Here is a 14,991-nt window from a genome sequence, read left to right as displayed (position 1 = left end):
ATCGCTGCTGAGGGCTAAAGGAATACATGGCTCAGTGGAGCTATGACTGTCAGCCTGGCTACAGTGCTGAAGAGGAACCTAGGGTTGTTTTTATTCTCTTCTATTAGAGAGGAGTAATAGGCAGGTCGAGCATGCTGCAGGGCCTTCCTATATTTATTAAGACTATCCTTCCAAAGTGAGCAGGTTTCAGTTGTTTTATTGGAGCGCCATAATCTTTCTAGTTTTCTAGAGTTTTGTTTTAGTTCACGGGTTTGAGCATTATACCACGGAGCTAGCCTCTGTCGTCTAATAGTCTTCTGTTTAAGAGGAGCGATTAGGTCTAGGGTAACCTGCAGAGAACCTGTAGTATTATCTACAAACTGATCTAGCTGTGAGGAACTGGAGCTAGTATACAAGCTTTGAGCTAAGGTTGGACTAAATACTGAGTTTAACGCAGCAGGGATAGACTCTTTGAACTTAGCTACGGCACTATCAGACAAATTCCTGGTTATTACATTTTTATTACCTTGAGTAGAACCTACTAGGAGGAAATCAAACGTTACTAAACAGTGATCTGATAAAAGCGGATTTTGTGGGAAGACTAATAAGTCCTCAATTTCAAGACCTTAAGCCAGAACAAGATCGAGAGTGTGATTGAAACGGTGAGTAGGTTTGTTAGGGTCCTCCTCTGTGGCTTTGCTTTTGTTGTTACAGGTAAAACTGGGCTTCTGTGCTTAATAATGAATTAACCAACAAATAAATAAATAATAACCCCCACATTGTGCTGATGATCTTTGATTTTTGATAACGTTTGAGGTTGTTTGTCTTTTTCAACTTTATGTCAGCCTAAATAGCTTCAGCTCACTTGAAAAAATAAAGACTGGTTGCGTCAACATGAGGCGATTGTCTTCAACTGACCTGAATTCAATAAATGCAATATTGAGGCACATGCTTGATCTTGTAGGGTCTACAATGTAGACCATCAAACAATTCGATCAAAACTACAGCTTACATTTATTTTGAAATGAGCATAAGTCTAACAAAGTCATGAAGAGACACTCTAAGGACAAAAAGGTGAGTGACGACAAAAACAAGGATTGATCTAATGGCTATCTGTTGTCTTCTTCATTGCTGTGATCTATCTGCACTTATTTTCATAACCATTCTTGAGTAAAGACAATGTTTTACGCATTGAGTTGGCTTGGTGACCTTGCACACTCTAAAACAACTGTGATGCTCTGCCACACTCTCTTACTGAGAACAGCAGATTACTTCTGACGGCTAAAATTCCATGGGATCCGTCACAGCACTGGTTCTGATAGGATTCTATTCTAGTCAATGTGTTAACTTCCACTGGATCTGCTCTGTTGTGTCCCGGGTGCGTTTCTGATCCGGCAGCATAGAGCCCTCCGGATCAGATACACAAGACTTCTATTTTTGCTGGATGCCGGAGCATGACGCATCAATCTCAACAGAGCAGATGGAGCGGGAGAGGAAGTCAGGCACCCAAACAAAATTAAAACATCTGGTTAATTTTCAGAGTAAAACACTCTGTGTTATCACCAGATCGTTTTTCACTTGACTACGACAACAACAAACCATCATGATGAGCGGAGCCAGGCCTGGAGTCAACAGATCAGAGGTTTTCAGAGGACCATAAAGACAACATGGATGAGGAGAGGAGGAGGAGAATCCTTGATTCAGTAATTACAGTGGGAAAACCTTGTTCAAATGACTCCAGCGGTCCGGCACGGAGCCGTACCGCAGCTTATCGGAGATGGACTGGACACGGATGGTGGAAGTCCCGGGTTATACACGTCACTTCCTGTCTCTTAGTCACATGACTACTGGAGCTGCATAGGACAGCAAAACCAACAGGTATCAAATACAGGAAATAAACCGACAAATATTCCACAATAGTCTCCAAATATAAACAGAATGTTTTTCTCTCTTTGATCTAACAAACTATGGCATTTAAATAATAAAAACAAACCTATCATTGCTAAATGGTGCTTACAGTTGTCCTTCGAGATCTCAAAATGATAAACAGTAAGTATTCAAAAACTAAAAACTTAAGTCCTTTTAAATGATTGATAATAACAACCCAGGCTGCAGCAATTACATCGCTACATGCATTGCTCTCTTAATCAAAGGGACGCAGCTCTTTGGCTGCCACCTGCTGGCTGAAGTTGTGTACTCAACAGCCCAAGTCTCTTGTATTGTAAAGGAGCAAATGTGCAATTTAACATGACAGTAAATTGGGGCCTGATACCACAAATAAACGTGCTCCAGACTGGACATCCGTCACTGATTAGTCACTTGAAACCCAGAGAAAATGTTTAAATACGTTTTAATCACTTAAATATTTAACTTTATGTTTTTAATATTTCAAACCATGCCCTCCGTTGAGCAGCCTCTGGTGCAGGCCTGATAGAAATAATGACAAATTCCTATAAACACTCACACACATGAAACAGGCTGATGTAATCCCTCAGCATGCTATATATCAAGTCTCTGCATCAGCAGCTGCAGCATAGGTGTGTGATCCTGCAGGTATGCCTACACTCATGTTCAATGCTTGATGTTTTCACTTCTGTTTATCCTGATGTTGAACCATTACCTGATGTGTTTATGTACTTTACGCATCACGAATAATGTTAATCTATGATTATGGTTATTTATTGAAAGATGTTGTTGCTCTGCTGCTTCTGTTAAGTACAAGTGGAGTGTTATTGGATGAATATTTATAACATTCAGAATTTTATGAGAGGGTTGGCAGGGGTTCTCTTAAGGGATGCAGCTGAAGTGTTAGCTTGGACAAAGCCGACTGTAGCTTAAGAAGAGCTTCACACACTCCTGTTATTTACTTCTTTTATTTTATTTATTAAATTTGATTTACAGATTTCTAATTTCTCATTATTATTATTATTATTATTATTATTATTATTATTGTTTTATTGTTATTATCATTACTATTAATGTTGATAATATTACCAATGTTGATAATATTACCAATGTTGATATTATTATTATTATTATTATTATTATTATAATTATTATTATTATTATAGAGCTTTTCCAGGTGTCGGGTTACTTGTTCAAACATTCAGACAAAATGATATATAAAAGAAAAAAGAAGAGCTTCACAGATCGTGGCTCTGTTGTTGTGCACTTTGTAAACTGTGTTTTAAAGAAACATCAGGTCAGAAGACTCAAAGTCTCTCTGCAGGATTTTGCAGGCTTTCAGATTTCCTCTTTTTAATCATAACATGCACAATAACCTGTGCTTCTTCTTTCTTGATTGTGCTTATGTCTGGGTTGCTGTAACAACTGAATTCCCCCCCCCCGGATCAATAAAGTAATATCTTATCTTATCTTATCTTATCTTATCTTATCTTATCTTATTTCAGAACGCACGGACTCTGCAAAACCTTCAAACATGAACCTTTCATCCCTGAACGGCTCTTCATTCGTGACCGTGAACCAGCGGGACACCTTCACCACAGCTTTGACCAAGAATGTGATCATCACAGCCCTCTGCATCTCCATCAACTACATCAACGGGACTCTGATACACACGTTCAGGAAGCACCAGGTATGAAATGTGTCTGTTATTCAGGTGTTCACTGAGTTAGGCTGTTTTCTTACGTGAAAGTCGAAAAAAGCAAACTGGGAGTCGATAGATAAGACAAACTAACTCTGCATCGCTACAAGATTTCTCTCCTACTTGTGCATCTCTCATCAAATAATGAGAGTCTTGACTGCTGTAAAGGATTTTGCTTGTTTGAACATGTGACGTCAGCAGGTTGTGTATAAATGTTTGCAAATTGAGGTGCCACATGATCTTGCACCACAGGTTAAAATATTGGTCTGATATGGATTTAATTTGATGCATGACTTCCTTAAAGTGCAAATATACATTAGCTCTGATTACCTCGTAGTGCAATCCTCTCTTTTTTTCTCTTTACAAAAGCCGCAGTTTGAAAAGACGTGACCATGACAAATCCTTCTCTCTGAATGTTCTCCTGTAGATATTTTACTCTAACCCTCGTTACATCCTGTTCATCCACCTGGTGATAAACGACATGACACAGCTGATCCTGAGTACTCTCCTCCACATCATCAGCTACGCTCTGTACACCATCAACGTGTCCCTCTGCATCATCCTGCTCATCCTCACCGTCCTCACCACTCTCAACACCCCGCTCAACCTGGCCAGCATGGCGGTGGAGTGCTACATCGCTGTCTGCATCCCCCTCCGCTACAGACAGATCTGCACCGTGAAGAAAACCTACATCCTGATCGGTCTGATCTGGGTGGCTAGCTCCTTAGCCATCCTGCCCGACCTCTTCATCCTGCTGGCCACAGAGCAGCCGTACTTCTTTCTCTCCCGGCAGTTTTGTGCCCGTGATTATGTGTTCAGAAGCATGTACAGTCTGAAGAAGAGAGACATTTCTCACATTGTTTGTCTCGCTGTGGTTTGGCTCACACTCTTCTACACTTACTTCAGGATCCTGTTTGCTGCCAAAGGAGCAACTCTAGACATCAAAAAAACACGAAACACAATCCTCCTGCATGGTTTTCAGTTACTGCTGTGCATGCTCACGTACGTCAGACCCATGTTTGAACAAAGTCTGCTCGCCATGCTGCCGCAGCAGATCCTAGATGTGCGCTTTGCCTGCTATGTCATTGTGCAGATCATTCCACGCTTCGTCAGCCCTATTGTGTACGGACTACGAGACCAGACTTTCAGGACGTACGTGAAGAGGAACCTGCTCTGTAAAGTGAGCAGCAGAAACAACCTAGTGTCTGTCGTCTCCAACGTGAGACTGACGACGAAGCTGCAGTGACAGTATCTCATTCTCCTCGTTCTGGTAAAAAACCTCTGTTATATAATCCAACATCTACAGAGCAGAGGAAGCCTTCATCTGCACGACAACATGCATGATCACCATCTTTGTTTTTTACTGACATTTTCAGAGATACTCAAGAGACCACTGCACAGTTTCCTCTGTTCTCCTGGTCATGGGTTTACACTGCAAAAACTTAAAATGTAAGTTGTTGTCTTATTTCCAATAAAAAATAAACCCCATTAAACTGAATTGAAGCCACATTCACTTGAAAAATCCAGACAAACCAAGAAGAAATGAAATGAAAATGCATTCACGCTGGCTACGTAGTTACTCAAGAGACAACTGCTGAAAATACTGGTCCTCACGGAGTGCAACAGAGGTGCCGGATATCTTGTTAATTCAGAAAAACAGAGCAGATTTTTTTTTCTCATGTGAAAACGATACACTTCTGTAGAAAACTTTAAGTGGCTGAAAATAATGCTGTTAAAGAGGTAATGATTGGGGTGTGATGCTGGTGCATTCATTCACATCTCATGCATCGTTTGCACTTGAAATACCAGCAGCATACCACTTCTGTGAAATCACACACTGGAAAGGCAACATGACAGTGTGTGCTGACAAAAACACTAAACACACCAACACAAACAAATGAATCGAGTAAAACGAAGAGACAGAAAATATTATATCCTAAAACATGAACTGAAAACGGGCTTTATTCACCCTGAAGGGATTCTTATTTACAAAACTACCCCATTACATTATCCCGCTTGTTACCCTGCTACTGACTAAAGTCATTAATGTATTGACATCAAATGTTGATTTAAAGATGTTTTTATTGATTTAAAAATTATATATGTACAGGTAACAATAATGGCCCCTCCGATTCCCGGTTGGTAGCGCTACAATAGCTACAGGTAACAATCCTTCTTTTTCAAAAACAAGGTGAACAGGACTTCAGCAAGAATATTGATTTCTTTTTACCTTTTCTTGGGGTCCTCCCCCAGAAAATTTTCAGCATCTAAAACTTAATTTCCTGCATCATGGTGAACATTTTTGTGACCAATTGTGGTGGAAATTGAATTATCAAAAAGGAAAACACAAAACTAATGATATATTATTGATTACATTACATAATTAGCATAACATAATAAACTACATGGGCAACAAGAGGGCACTTTTTTTTACATTTGATTCCCTGGAGGGGCATCCAAAGGGCTTTTATGTGCATTTAATGCAACGAAGAGGAATCCAGAGGGCACTTTTTAACAATTTATTGACTTTAAGGCATCCAGGAGTATTTCTCAACATTAAGATCAATAGAGGTGCATCCATAGGGTTATAGCTGCCTGACTACTCTCCTAACGCTGCTGATTCACTGTGCCTTAGTGGCTATATCCTCAGCCAAGCTTGTTACACTCATTATAATTACTCTCTACCTAAGTTATTTATTTGACTTAGGCATTTTTGGCGTAAAATACAAGATGGCCGAATCAGAAATACTTTAATTATCCTGGGGGAAAATTCAGTAAGTTCAGTAAAGTACCAATTACTGTCAGTGAATTCAATGAGGTATGTGCAATGAAGCCAGTACTACTACGAGTGGCCCATCAGTACTATGACAACCTCCCTCATCAAAAGACATTGTGAAAATGCACAGAGCTCCTGAGTGGGACTTAATAGCCTGGTTAAGGTTAGCAAGAGAAATGTAAGGGAAAATATAAGTAATGTAATGTAGATGTATGTAAGAGTAAAAGTGCCTGAGTCATGGCATATTTTCTGCAAGATTTGCCAGTGTCGCTTTTATTTGTTATGCAGTCCTTGCTGTGTCTTTTCTTTTTTAAGAAACTTGTTCACACATCTGGTCTGACTTACCGTTACAGTAGAAAGGAAAAAAAACGTAAGAGTTTGCCAAAAAAATATTTTTTTCTTAAAACCTTAAAATATGACTTAGGCAGTTATGCCACAAGGCTAGCAATTTAAAAGGCATCTAGAGGGCACTTTTTTACATTTTAATACATTTGAGGGGCACTCAGAGGGCACTTTCTCATGCATTTTCCAATGAAAGGGCACCAAGGAAGGCAATTTGTAATGTTTTTTCTAATCCGAGAGGGGAATTTAGCGCATCGTCTTGAGACTGGCTCCTGAAACACCGGAAACCACATACACACCCATTCAAAAGAACTGATCTTAGCAGCAGAAATAAACACATTTACAGCCTGGTTCAAAAGTCAGTTTAGGTCTGAGTAGCTCATTTCTTTACCAGCACATTCTGTACGGGATTAATCTTTTTATAACATGGAAGTTCAGAAGATTTTAAGATTACAAGTTTTGCCCATTTAAGGACATGACTGACTTGACCTACAGTTGGGCACCCTGTAGCTGAAATATCATGAGTACTTGAAAAATATAATTATAGTCAATTATTTTACACACTGAACTATAACCTAGAGAAGAAATCAAATCATCTCTCACTAATGAAACATGTCTGAACCATCATCCTTGTTAACATCACCATCTTCATCATCTTCATCATCTTCCTCTCTCCTTACACACCCATGATGTCCCCCTTAAGAGGATTCATAAAGACTCACCTGTCTGACCTGGACTCAGGTGGATGCAGCAGACAGAGACTGAGGTGAGATCACTCTTCATCTTAACCTTTATGATTTCACACTTTATGACAAACATTTAGAAGTGACTGAAATGGAAATATGATATATGATATAACGTGACTGAAACTCCTGGTAGTGATAGTGAATGGAGTCAAATGTGATGGTAATGATGTCTGTGTTTTTTTCAGTGTGTGTTAACTCATCATGTGCTGCCTGTCTTACAAATTGAGGAACAATGTGATACTTTGAGGATCATTTAAATGTGTTTTAAAGAGACAATAACTTCAGCTTGCAAAACTTAGATGTGTTAAATCAAAGCCTTATGATCAGATGTGCTGTGTGAAAGCTGTAAGTTTGGATTTTAAAGCCTTTAAGTTTATGTCCAGTTTATGTTAATGTAAATATAATAATGAGTATTAGTGCATGTTTTGGCAGTACGTATGGATGGACAGCTCAGACAGGTTGAGACGAGGAAGAGTCAGGCTGATGGAGAGAAGGTGTGAAGAGTTAAGGAGAGCTGCATGTTGTTAAATCTGTTTTCTAACAGTCATAGTGGACTAAAGAGTCAGATTCCGACTTTGTGTCTGCTGCAGCTGGTCTCTGCTGTGTTTTACAATTTAACGTCATTTTTTAAATTACATATTTTTCAATTTAATTGTAATTTTACAATCAGATGTTGAGCTGTCGGGCACCCTGCGTTGGTGTCAAGATGTCTGAGCCAGCTTTGGGCTGTGACTCGACACAGAAAATATTCAATGTGTGACTCTTAATCCTTGGGAAGACGTTCTGAGATTAATTGATTACTTAAAGAGTTAATTTCAGTTAAGACAAGATCAGTAAGACAGGAAGACTCTGCAAGTTATGGACTTCAGAACAGTGAGGGGAGTTGATTATTTATAATAATCCTTCCTAATTCAAAAAACAGACCCAACACTACTTAATACATATGTTAGGTTATATAAGAGAGAGAGAGAGAGAGAGAGAGAGAGAGAGAGAGAGAGAGAGAGAGAGAGAGAGAGAGAGAGAGAGAGAGAGAGAGAGATGATGACAAAACAAATATCGTCTGAACTGAATGAGAGGATGAAATGTAATTGCTTATAAAATGTTTGAAATGTTTGTTGTGTGTTTTTGTTTGTTGTTTCTTTAACTCTGTAAAGCACTTTGAATTGATCTTTGTATAAATGGTGTTCCATAAATAAACTTGAATGATGAACACTACATAATCAGCAGCACGTGTGCAGAAGGTCTGCAGTAATGGATGCAATGTAACGTTTATGTCTGTGATTTTTCTGGTATTTCAACTCAGTATTATCAAGGTTATAATCAGGTGTATCATAATGATTTTATTTTGTTTATCACCTCATTTTCTCTCTGTCTGTCTGCACCCTTCTCTCTCAGTGAAATATGAACTCATCAGCGTTTCCTGCAGGCAACACAACGGTTAATCAGGTTTGTTGAAGTGAAGGTCTCGTATTGAATCTTTACATTAATGAAAAGTAACTCTAATTTTGTTAACTTCCTCTGTCATTATATCTTTTTTCTTCATTAAACCTTTCTTTACAACCAGAATAAGGAGCTCCTAATCCTCTCCTTAACCTCAGACGTGTAAAAAAAAACTCTTATATGAAAAGTGTTTGTGTCTGACACGATTTCTCTCTCCTTAAACTTTCTTTAAGTCATTAACGAGACTTATTGAAACAAAATTCTCTGAAAACTCGGGTTAGTGTTTTACAGTTTATCAGCTTGTCTCAAGATTTCCTGTTCACCACATTAATCCTCACTTTACCTACTGTACATATTCTAACGTGCAAACGCATCCTGCATGGTAACTCTTTTCATCTCAGTTCATATATTGAGTACCTGTTCATGCACTGATAATCATCTTTCAGTATATCTCAGCTGCTGCTCTGTCTGTCTGTCTGTCTGTCTGTCTGTCTGTCTGTCTGTCTGTCTGTCTGTCTAATGGCTGCACAGTGTGTTCTCACACCTTGCATAAAGGCTTTTCACCATACTGTAAATAAATAAGTCACGGTAACTCATAATTCACCAACTGATGCAAAGCTTTCCAACTTAAAAAGGAATTCAGGGATTGAAATGAGGAGTGTGAGTATAAAGGATAAAACTTGTGATAAAGTTAGATTAAATATTTTGATATCCTTAGGATGTCATTATATAAAGTGATAATAAAGTGTTGGATGCTGCTGTCGCTTCATGACTGGTTCACGACCCTGCACTGAACTGCACTGAACGAAATGAACTTTTAAACATTGAAAGTAAATTAATTTTACCAGAGAAGTTGTTGAATGAATGAATCTCATGATCTCAAATTCAGTCAACTCTAAATGTTAAGAACAACTTTTTTTAACAGTGTGTTTCATATTTTATCATGTTAAAGTATGTTTTCTGTGAGGCTGAATATTTAGGTATGGGGTGTCTCCTGTTCTGTTTAAGACAGGTTCTACAATCTCGTGCCAGTGGTGGGATTTTAAGGACAGTCTTGACTTCTAAGAAACTCTGTCAGTCCACATTAAATAAAACACTTTTCAGCTCTTGAAGTATTAACTCCAAACGAGGCCTCAGGTGTGAGTTTTGATGTTACGAAGGTAAATACTGACTGCTTATATCTGCGTGTGCTTTGTTTGTTTCTCTCTGGCTCCCTCTGTTGGTGGAAACAGTTCCTGCTGGTCAGAGACACTTTCACCACAGCCTTTGTGAAGAACCTGATCGTGGTTTTAGTCTGGCTCATACTCAGTTACATCAACAGCACCTTGGTTATCACCTTCTTTAAACATCAGGTAACACACACACACAAACACACACACACACACACACACACACACACACACACACACACACACACACACACACACACACACACACACACACACACACACACACACACACACACACACACCATCCATGAGCAAATCTGAGCTGAGCTTAAAGCCTGATAAGACATAACAAATAATTTCAGTCATGAATAAAACCCAAATGTTTGCTTTCTCCAATTCACATATTTCAGGATTTAATGCTTTACTCAGTTTTTATATATTTGTAAATTGAATGTCTCATATTGGTTTATATATCCTTTACTACTAACAGAAAAAAGCAACTTCAAAGTGTCAGAATGAGCTCTCAGATACGACAGAGTATAAGGGAGACTTCACAGGAAAAAAAAAACGAGATTTTGAGATTGAGGGTGTAAATTTTAAAAGAATAAACATGAACAATTTCAAGATTAAAGTCATACATGTCTAAAATCGTAATCTTATTTTGAACGGACAGATCATGGGAGCAGCCTGCAGCCGCCCAAACTTAGATAGGGAATGTTGAGAATCTTGTGAAATTTAACTTCAGTAAAGGTTTCACAAATAACTCAGATCTTTTGGAAAGATGAACAGTAGCCTGTAATTACCACTTCTTTCTCATAAGACTAGAACTTTAATGTCCTAAGATTATGACTTTTCATACGTTTTCAGTTTTATTCTTGTAAATTTATGAGTAGGTTTATTTATTTTCTCAGTGTGGTCCTAGCCCTCCATCACACTTGGAAAATCTGACGGTCAATTCTCATTAAAGAATTAAATCCCAGAAAATAGATTCATCATGAAATAAAAACGACAGCATCTGAATTAAATTACATTAAACATGATTTCAACCCTCCGGTACAAACCCTCAGCTTATTCTCATTATGTTGAAACACAAGTGGAGGAACAAAAACACAGTTATAATGACTTTAAACAAATTACCATAACACTTAAAAACCTTCTTGGTTTAAAATGTTTGCACATTGTGTAAAATGCTTACCGAAACAGAATTTGATGGTTTGAAAATCGATTAAAATCTATATTTTATTGAAGATAAATACCAAATGATGAAACTGAAAATGTTATTGTTTTATAAAAAAAAATCTGATCATTTTAATTATGATTCCAGCAACAAATTTCAAAAAAGTTAGGACTGACAACAAACAAGGTAAAAAGTTGTGTTGTGCTAAATTAACACCTAGAGGAACATCTCCCAACTAATCAGGTTAATGATCAACAGGTTAGTCACATGACTGGATATAAACAGGACACTCCAGAGAGGCTGAGTCTCTCAGGGGTAAAGGTAGGAAGAGGTTCACCACTCTGTGAGAGACTGCGTGAGCAATTAGTTCAACAGTTTCAGAATAATGTTCCTCAGAGTAAAATGACAAAGAATGATTGGATTTCATCGTCTACAGTACATAATATCGATAAGAGATTCAGAGAGTCTGGAGACAGCTTTGTACAAGAGGTACAAGGACCAGAACCGAGACTGGATGGACCTGATCTTCAGGCCCCCAGGCAACACTGAGTTAAAAACATAGATGACTCTGTAGTGGAAATCACTGCATTAAAAACAGACATGACTCTGTAGTGGAGATCCATGCATTAAAAACAGACATGACTCTGTAGTGGAGATCCATGCATTAAAAACAGACATGACTCTGTAGTGGAGATCACTGCATTAAAAACATACATGGCAACCACCCGGCTTGTAATCAGCTCACAGTTTAAAGCAAGCAACCCTTGATCAACAGAAGGTTTATGAAGCCATCACAAAGCGTTCTCCTTCTTTTAGCTCTTGTCTGTTTTCCCTTCTTTAAACTAAAAACTGTTGTCATGTTGATAACTCACTTTATCTCCCTCTTTTTTTCTCCTCTAGGTGTTTTATGAAGACCCTCGTTACATCCTCTTCATCCACATGGTGATCAACGATTGTATCCAGCTCACCGTCACCATCACGCTCTTTGTCCTCAGCTACATCTTCTACAGGATCAACGTCTCCTTCTGCTGCTTCTTCATCCTGGTGGCCGTCTTCACCACTAGAAACACACCAGTCAGCTTAGCGAGCATGGCCATAGAGCGCTACATCGCTATCTGTGATCCTTTACGCCACCCTCAGATCTGCACTGTGAGGAGGACCTACATGGTCATCGGGTGTATTTGGTTCATTTCTGTGGCTCCAGATATCACTGATCTGTTTGTGACTCTTGCAACCGAGTCCCTGAGCTTCTTCCATCAGTCTGTGTTCTGTCTGCGTCAGAATGTCTTCAAAGATCCCATCCTGGCCTACAAGAGGCAGGTCTTTGATATCATGTACTTCTCATGTGTGGTCCTCATCCTGGTCTACACCTACCTGAGGATCCTGTTCGCAGCCCGGGCTCTCTCCACAGAGAAGATTTCAGCCAAGAGAGCCAGGAACACCATCCTGCTGCATGGGGCCCAGCTGGCCATGTGCATGCTCTCCTACATCTCCCCGAGCGTGGAGATCGTCCTCCACCTCATCTTCCACGGGAGAATCTTAGAGATCCGATATGCAAACTACCTCATCGTATACATCCTGCCACGCTTCCTGAGCCCCATCATCTATGGAGTCAGAGACAAGCAGTTCAGGAGGTACCTCAAAATGTACCTGCTGAACAACAGGTGCAGGATCAAACGGAAGGCAGTGACACCACTGGACAAAGATAGCATGTGACGCCTGATTCAGGGAACACGTTTGATTAAATGTATTTACTCTAGGTTAAAGCTAACCTTATGATTTATCTCTGTGAAGAAAATATAATCACCATTTCAATAAAGTATTTGCTTATGTAACATGAAGCATGTACCTTCAAGACACCGCTCACTGTCTTATTATAAATATTTTACAGAATCTACAAGTCGATACACGACTGTGGGGACAGACAAACTCTGAACTTTACTTTAATGATATTTGCAAACACATGAATGCGTCAAAACAAACAGCATCAACATGAACACGTAAAGAAAATGAGACCTTATAATAACGAAAAAGAGGGAGAAAATATCATCAACCCCACCCACCTCTTCCAGGCCACCATCCACAAACATGATCGATGTAGACACCTTTGTTTCTTTTGTCCCGTACACTCCAGCTGTGGAAGTTTCTATGTCAGGGGAGCCCAACCGTTTTTGAACCAAGATCTACTTTCAAAGCTTCAACAATGCAAACATACACATGTGCACACTGACATTCACAAACACAGTGCCATTCTGCACCTCAGCATTTGATACAAACACAGCACATAGAAGTAAACCAGAGACAGGCCTAATAAGAACAGCTTTTTAGCCCTTCTTCGACACAGCCACACTTGCATCGCAGGTAAGAAAGGTGGACTTCAGATTTGAGCTAACATTAAAAAAAAATCCTCCTCCCACTCTAGCTGAAAATAATCATATGCTTTTTCGATTTTGCCTTCAGAAAGGTAAGCAAGTTAATTGACAAAAGATTGACAGCTGTTAGAGCAGGATAGGATACCCCCACATGGAGTCTACACCCTGATTGTGATGCAAGGAAGCAGGATGAGCTGAGGAGCTGGAGGATTTGGAGGTGACTGCAGTGGAGGAGGGTTTTAAAGCAGAACAGATTTAAATTTGCCTTTCTTTTCTGTATTTGAGAGAGAGAATTATGGAGAGCAGAGAGCGGGAAAGAGAAGCTGGGAGTCAAGCCTGTGACCACTTCAAAGAGGACGACAGCCTCTGAACATAGGGTGCACATTTTAACCGCTTAGCCAAACTGACGTCCAGAGCCTCATTTTAGATCTTTCTAAATAAACCATTATGTTTTTCATTTGATACACTGTCATCTGTTACCTTGTACTCCTTGTATTTATTGTCAGATCTCAGGCCCCTGTGAGCAAACATCAACAGGTTCTTCTGGACTCAGTGATGTTCCTGGATTTATCTGGTGTTTAAGGTCTTTTAACATCCCACACTGTCCTCCAGGTGACCCTCCCTGCAGCTTGTGTCCACATCAGCTGACTCTGACTCCATGGCCCTCCTCTTCAGGCCTTCCCAACTGCATTATTTGCACTGCGGACGGCTCTCCTCTTCCTCTGTCCCTCAGTGCCCGAGCTGATGTGGGCAGAGAGCGGGCTGCAGATCTTGTACTTCGAGAGCTTCCTTTCAGAGGCCTCGTCTTCTCAGGGGACTGTTGGACTAAAACACAGAGTCTGGTCTTGGGTGGTGGCTTCAATATGGCTGCAAACTTGAGCTTCCCATGCATTGTTGACATTTGTATTGGTAGAAGTATGTTTGCCTGCATTAATCTAAACCTCCACATCATTATATGATCGGTTTAATCAGTAATAACTCCAAGTACTGTCTTCATCTCCTAAAGTTGCACAGCTTGTTATCTTCCTCCCCAGATTGGGATTCTCAGTCTCCTCACGCTCATTAGTGTTTCCGTGACATAACCTACGACATCATGACCTTTAGCCTATCACTATGACGACCTGATCAATACACACACACACACACACACACACACACACACACACACACACACACACACACACACACACACACACACACACACACACACACACGCAGACACATGGATATCCGTACTGTACTCATATATAAGGCTGCAGACTGCTACAGGAGGTCGCTGACTCTGTCAGTGACTATCAGTAGGTGAGATGAGCTCTGCCATTATTCAGTGTGTTATTATTATGACTATGTATGTGATGTTTGCATGATAAATCAATGTTTATTTAC

General features: G+C 39.6%; 2 protein-coding genes across 3 annotated transcripts; both read left to right on the top strand.

Annotated features, from left to right (window-relative positions):
• The first annotated feature begins 1,678 nt into the window (after nucleotides 1-1,678).
• LOC117816644 (odorant receptor 131-2-like) lies at nucleotides 1,679-5,062 on the top strand. Its single transcript, XM_034689009.1, has 3 exons — nucleotides 1,679-1,857; nucleotides 3,390-3,574; nucleotides 4,011-5,062. The coding sequence occupies exons 2-3, from the start codon at nucleotides 3,419-3,421 to the stop codon at nucleotides 4,827-4,829; spliced, it is 975 nt and encodes a 324-aa protein (XP_034544900.1). The 5' UTR covers nucleotides 1,679-1,857; nucleotides 3,390-3,418; the 3' UTR covers nucleotides 4,830-5,062.
• Nucleotides 5,063-7,915: 2,853 nt separating this feature from the next.
• On the top strand, nucleotides 7,916-13,088 carry LOC117817996 (odorant receptor 131-2-like). Of its 2 annotated transcripts, XM_034690835.1 has the most exons (4): nucleotides 7,916-7,941; nucleotides 8,843-8,893; nucleotides 10,120-10,239; nucleotides 12,134-13,088. In XM_034690835.1, exons 2-4 carry the CDS (start codon nucleotides 8,849-8,851, stop codon nucleotides 12,947-12,949), a joined length of 981 nt encoding a protein of 326 aa, XP_034546726.1. In that variant the 5' UTR covers nucleotides 7,916-7,941; nucleotides 8,843-8,848; the 3' UTR covers nucleotides 12,950-13,088. The 2 variants fall into 2 exon arrangements, with proteins under 2 accessions (XP_034546726.1, XP_034546735.1); XM_034690844.1 differs by lacking the exons at nucleotides 7,916-7,941; nucleotides 8,843-8,893; nucleotides 10,120-10,239 and adding an exon at nucleotides 11,566-11,722.
• The last annotated feature ends 1,903 nt before the right edge of the window (nucleotides 13,089-14,991 follow it).

Source organism: Notolabrus celidotus, chromosome 1, assembly GCF_009762535.1.
Source record: "Notolabrus celidotus isolate fNotCel1 chromosome 1, fNotCel1.pri, whole genome shotgun sequence".
Lineage (NCBI taxonomy): Eukaryota > Metazoa > Chordata > Actinopteri > Labriformes > Labridae > Notolabrus > Notolabrus celidotus.
This window is presented reverse-complemented; position numbering and strand designations above follow the sequence as displayed.